Below are 5,804 nucleotides of genomic sequence, written 5' to 3'. Positions count from 1 at the left end.
AATCATTATTTATCTTAAAAGAAATCTTATCAAGAAAGTTTTTCAACAGCACTATAATTGTAGTAAAAAAGCTCTCTTAGATTTTAATTTCTTAAAATAAAATTCTTGGTAAATCAATTTTTTAACAGATTTTTTGTTTGCTTGTTTAAAGAAACTGTTCCAAATATTAAGATTTTTTTAAAAGCCTATGTCTAGGGGGCTTACAAATGTACTTAAATTGATCACCAGGAAGTGAATATACCACCATATGTTTTCAGAACATTTCAGTGCAAAGCAGGCAATTAGCGGGCCTTGTCAGTGCATTGTGGCATAAAATATTTTGCAGCGACAAAAATGACTATGAGGGATGAAGCATTTTAGGCAGCAGCTAATCTCCATGAACTGGAAGTTTTACATTTTCTCTAAATAATGTTATTAAAAAATGAAACGTCTCACGTCTCAGACCTCTAGATATCCAGTGAAATCTTAATGTGTGATTGACGACACATTAAAAATGACACACAAATGCATCTAAGAAGCATTTGGCTGCACAGTCTAGTGCAGATTTCAACAACACCTCAGAACTGTTGGTACAATGCCCTTTGCACAGAATGTAGAGCAGCACATTCAGAAAAAACAGAACACTGCATGCACAGTGGTGGAGGGGTGATGGTATGGGCTTGTTTTTTTTTTTAGCCACAGTCATCCAGACAGTCAAAAACTAAACTCTGCACACTGAAGTCTTACATTCAGACATGTATTTGAGAACTTTGGCAAAAATGGAATAATGCAAAACATGCAATGCAAACAAGCAAAAAACAAAACAACAAAAAATAAAACAAGGTATGCAAAAACAAGCCAACAGGTCCTTAATTTGAAATAAACCAAATCAACACTGTAAAAAAAAGTAGATAAACCCCCCCCAGAGACAAGTTTTTTTCCTCTTTATGAAATGATTTGTATCCATACTCTGTTGAAGTTGAAATTATTTGTTTTGAAACCTTAAAATATACAACTGAAAGAGGGTGTACTCTCATTTTCACAAGACCCTACCACAATCATTCTGAACTTGTGAGCTCAACAGGAAATGAACTTCAAAGCGAACAACACCCACAGTGTAAGCGATTATGAAGTAAAGCATATTATGGCCGTGAACATGCACCAAATTTTATACACAGAGGCAAATCCTGAAGCTTAGACGGACACTTCTGCAGTCTTTATTTATCATGTGTTCAATTGATGTTTTGGAAATTCAATAACAACCTTTCTTTGATGACTGGTGGAAGTCAGATGCTGCAAGAAAAAGCTCTGGTCAATTAGTCGAATCTATCGTTAACAGAAGTTGTTGTCATAATTTTGTATTAAACAATAGCATATAAATCACCTGCTGAATATTCTTACATGATTTTGTTACGCCGATGTTTATTAAGGTGATTTTTCAGATGTTTCTCCCACAAAAACTAACATAATTCAGTAGTTTGTGTTGTGCTTTAATAGAAATTACAGTAAATAATGTTTGAAAAACTATTAGAACAGAACTCTTCCTGGTTCTGACAGTAAAAGGAGTCACAGAGAACCTACAGTACAGTTGGAGATAGAGCTTTAAGTCACCAAGCTGCTGTCCTATGGAACGCATGTAAGAGAGGTGGACAGTTTCCACATTCAAAGTCTTAAAACATTCCTCTTTGGACAGGCCTACTGCCAGGATAACTAGTAATCAGATAAAATTAATTTATTGCTCCCTTAACTGTTGTATTGAAGTTGGGGGAACAATTATAATTTGTATTAACATCTATTACACATATTTCTCACAGAACTCAGCAGAGGGAAGTTGGTTTGATAAACCGGCCCTACATTAATATTGATCCGCTACAAATTTTTAATTTTTTATCATCACTATTAACCACATCAGCTCTGGGGTTTTGTTTTCTCTTCTCATTTACGTCACCTCTCTTTATAGTATTTAGTTCTCCATGCTTCTGTTTGGTGCAGTGGGATTCACATGTTGTTTCTCTTTCCCACTCCCCTCTGGTTGAGTTGGAAAGATTTCAGATTCCTGGTGTTCTTTTGTTCTTGGCCGTGGACTGCGCCTCTGGCTCGTCTTGGCTGTGGACCTCGCTCTCACCGGTCTCCCAGTCCTATCTGGCTGAACTCTATTCACATGCTCTCTTTAATAGTCCTGGTAAATTGCATGTCCGTCCTGGGATGGGATCTCTCCTTCATGTGGCCATCCCTAAGCTTTCTTCTTTTTTTCCTGAATCCTGTATTTTTCCTTACCACGAAGGAGGGTCTAAGGGCAAAGGTAACCAGTTTATTAGGGTCTGTTTACCTTAGCAATCAGCTATTGTTTATATTCTATGACCAACCTTCTGCTTCTGTACCAATACCGCCATGAAGCCCAATGAGGCCCTTTTTGTGATATTGGGCTACATAAATAAAACTGAATTGAGTTATAGGAGAATGTTAATCCTGACTCAGAATGTTACGGAGACTGAAACGAATGGTTGCCACACATGCAGCCGCCACAAAAGAGCTTTGTCGAGCTCCAGACAAATGCCTCTTTCTTCAGGGATTCAACAAACAAAGATTTACATGGTACAGCAACTACAGCGAACACATCCAGACCCTTTTCTGTTGACCGGAAAGCAGGGAGGATATTTTTTAGAAAAGGAGATTGTCTTTTTTAATAAATGAGACATGGAAACAGGTTCTTTCATTCCTAATTATCCAGGAGTAGAAGGAGGCACACCTGAGGTGTCGGAGGTCTTTGGTAGAAACACACCGGACGTCCTTCAGATGGCGGATGAAAGTGATGCTTGGTCAGAGGAGATGGGCGATGACTCTGTGTTCTACAGCGACGAGGAGCAAGATCAGAAGGACAGAAGAGCTTTCCTGCCAAGTCATTTTGGTGTCAAAAGGTGCCGACAACTTGTCAACAGTGTAGCAGAAGGGGAAACTCTTCATCACATCGAGGAGGATCCAGGGGACGTTTTTATTCACCACGGAAGCTTGGAAAAGCAGGCCATGTGGACGAAAGAAGGATTCCACAACCTCCACATGTTAACCTCTCTACAGGCAGGAAAAGCACCGACTGAATGTACAAAAATGCTGCTGGATGTTCAAACCAAGTATGATACAAGTACTCCAGAAGAAAAGGGTAAGATTGCTTTACTGTCTTTTAAAATAATTAGATTAAATTGAGGTTTCTAGAAAGTTTCTTTTCTCTTTTCTCACAAGCTTCAGCATCTTCCCACAACCTGCTAAATCCACTTATTGAGAAGAGCCAACATCTGCCAAGAGCTGAAACGCAGAGGTCTAGAAACAGACGGCTTCAGCAGGACGCGGAAATGGAGCAAAGCTTTCAAACTCGTCCAGAGTTTCTTCAGAACCCGAGCCGCTCGACTCTGCCTACCGTGAAGAAATCCGGCTGCGACGGCTTCAACCACCTCACCTCCTCCAAATACAGCACCGTGTCCTACCGCAAGATCTGCAGAGGCAACACTCAGCAGAAAATAAAAGACTATGAGGTCAAGTTAAGGAAAAAGTGAAATGTTTGTTTCAAATAGAAAATGAGATTAGCAGTGCTTAATTTAACATAAAATGTAATATATTTGAATTATTTATTTGCTTCTTCGTTGCTTATATGTAAAAACCAAAGAAATAAAACTTCTTCTCAAGACTTTAATTTGTCACACCTTATTAAAAATATTTTTTTAAACACTCTGATCCATAAAAACTTAATCACAGGTAGTAAAACCATAGTATCATCACAGTTTCAATAGTTTGAGCCAATGCTGCCCCCTAGTGTCAAAAAAGGAAAATTATCCATAAATATTTCCACATCCGATTCCAAATCCAAAAGAATGAAGCTGTTAAATTTAAACACAAAGCATAAAATATGTAACATCTTTGAAAACTTTGTACCATTATGCAAAAAAGGCACTTTTTGGTATTTCTTTTGGGAGTGTTTAACAAAAAAATACATCCAAACCCCGTTTTTTTTACCTCATTCAGATCTGATGCATATTAAAACACAACTTCAGGTCTTCATGGGTTTAAATAAACCACAGTAAGTTTAACATCTTTGACCCACAATCCCACATTACTACCACCATAGAAACATCCTCACACTTGAACATTATAATGTGTGAACTGCCACTTCTGGAAGCTGTTGTTGGAGTCGCAGGGGCTGAGGCGGAGAGAATCATCCCGGGATTCTGCCTCCAGGCACGATTGGTGGGAAACAAACTCTGCTATGAAGTGATCCGCCTTATACAAAGAGAAAGCATTTTTAGCATGTAAAGAAATTGTTTTTGAACATTTGATCACTTAATGTTTTGTCCAATAGAGTTCATGTAAGGAAAAAAATATCATCAACTTACAATAGTGGATTTTGAAGATCTGTGGAACCAGCGGAGTTCGGGTTTAGTGTTGTCGCAGGAGACTAAAGCAAAACTGTTGATGTTCGGTTGGGGAGCGATGCAGAGGTCCCCCTGACGAAAGTGCCTCATCCAAGTGTAGCTAAAGTGCTGACTCTGAAAACCAGAAAATAAAACTTGTAATTATGCTGCATGTCATGAACAATATAAAGTAACATGGAACGCCTCATTGGGGGTTTGACCTGAATCCAGAAAAACCACATTTGGGAGGACCTGCTCTCGCCTTGGACTCCACCCTTATTTACTATGGCATACGCCTGTCTAAATTCATTCGGAGCTAAATCTACTTGTGGATTTTCTTTTGGCAACAGTGTAATTACCAGGAATGACTACAAACTCAAATAGTTTCCTGAGAAACGTCAAGATTAAAAACAAGACAAGCCTCCAAACAAATGTCTGATAAAACTTACCTGCTTATTAAGATCACACATGTCAAATGACAAAGTGTCTTTAAACATTGTGAGACACTTTCTTAAGCCTTGGTTGAACACCTAAAAGAAGAAAATCCAAGGTTAAATCTGCTTTTAAACATTAAAAATGACCTTTTCAAAATTAATTTGCAGTTTTTTTTCCGTCAAGAAAACCAAAAGATTTCTCTACTTTTTAAGATTTTATATGGAACATAAAAGAAGCCTCTTTTTCTACTTTGTGCACATACCAGGCCTTCAGCTTTGACTAACGGAGCGTCCAGTTCAGGGTACACGTTCTCCAGGTACCATTTAAAGTTCTTGCACTTGAGTTTCTGTCTCAGCTCTATCTGCTCAGTGAGGTTGCCGATATCGATGACACTTTTATCCAGCAGGTGGTGGTATCCGTGGCCGTAGAAAAGGTCCTTGTACTCATCCAGCCAAACTTCCGCCACTCTGGCCAGGTTTCGCTCCACCGTCTTCTGCCTGTCCTTCGGAAACGAATACGGATTCTGTCCTCGGAAAATGTGTCCGACGCGGGAGCAGGGAATGATCTCGATTTCTCCTCCGCACATCCAGATCTGTAGAAAACGTGGATAATTCATTTGTACCAGAAGGGAATGAGTCCGATTTTGTTTTGTTTTTTAGACCCACTCTGATCCTAGTGGCCTTTTAATTATGATTTTTCATTTTTATTTTTTAGCAAAAAAAAAAAAAAAAAAACTGTTGTTTTCTAGGACACAGTTTCTCCAGAGTGGCAGTAGCACATCAGAAATTTGCCTCTGAATTGTGGGCGGGACTATTAAGGTGGTGCAACCCCACCCCTTTTTTTCTTAAAGGGTAACCAAACAGGGAAGTTGAAAGCTGACTCCACCCACAGGAGAAATATGAAAATGTGAAATGTGTCCTGTTCCTGACTGTTATCATTACTGGAGATGCAGATCATGACATGGGACTTCTGAAATGACGTGGGACTTAA

The 5,804-nt window shown here is 38.9% G+C and overlaps 2 protein-coding genes across 2 annotated transcripts in view; one reads left to right on the top strand and one right to left on the bottom strand.

Annotated features, from left to right (window-relative positions):
* Positions 1-2,576: 2,576 nt before the first annotated feature.
* Positions 2,577-3,658, top strand: LOC112155418. Its single transcript, XM_024287024.2, has 2 exons — positions 2,577-3,136; positions 3,217-3,658. Exons 1-2 carry the CDS (start codon positions 2,677-2,679, stop codon positions 3,525-3,527), a joined length of 771 nt encoding a protein of 256 aa, XP_024142792.1. The 5' UTR covers positions 2,577-2,676; the 3' UTR covers positions 3,528-3,658.
* Positions 3,647-5,804, bottom strand: part of LOC112155417 (polypeptide N-acetylgalactosaminyltransferase 5) — a 7,425-nt gene continuing 5,267 nt past the window's right edge. The window contains exons 7-10 of the mRNA XM_024287023.2: positions 5,077-5,406; positions 4,829-4,909; positions 4,362-4,514; positions 3,647-4,248 (exon numbers count right to left, since the gene is read on the bottom strand). Of these exons, the coding sequence (XP_024142791.1) occupies positions 4,105-4,248; positions 4,362-4,514; positions 4,829-4,909; positions 5,077-5,406 (708 nt within the window). The 3' untranslated portion in view covers positions 3,647-4,104. The remainder of the gene's footprint in view (positions 4,249-4,361; positions 4,515-4,828; positions 4,910-5,076; positions 5,407-5,804) is intronic.

This window comes from Oryzias melastigma, linkage group LG21, assembly GCF_002922805.2.
Source record: "Oryzias melastigma strain HK-1 linkage group LG21, ASM292280v2, whole genome shotgun sequence".
Lineage (NCBI taxonomy): Eukaryota > Metazoa > Chordata > Actinopteri > Beloniformes > Adrianichthyidae > Oryzias > Oryzias melastigma.
The sequence above is the reverse complement of the archived record's forward strand: the minus strand, read 5'-3'. Positions and strand labels throughout refer to the sequence as shown.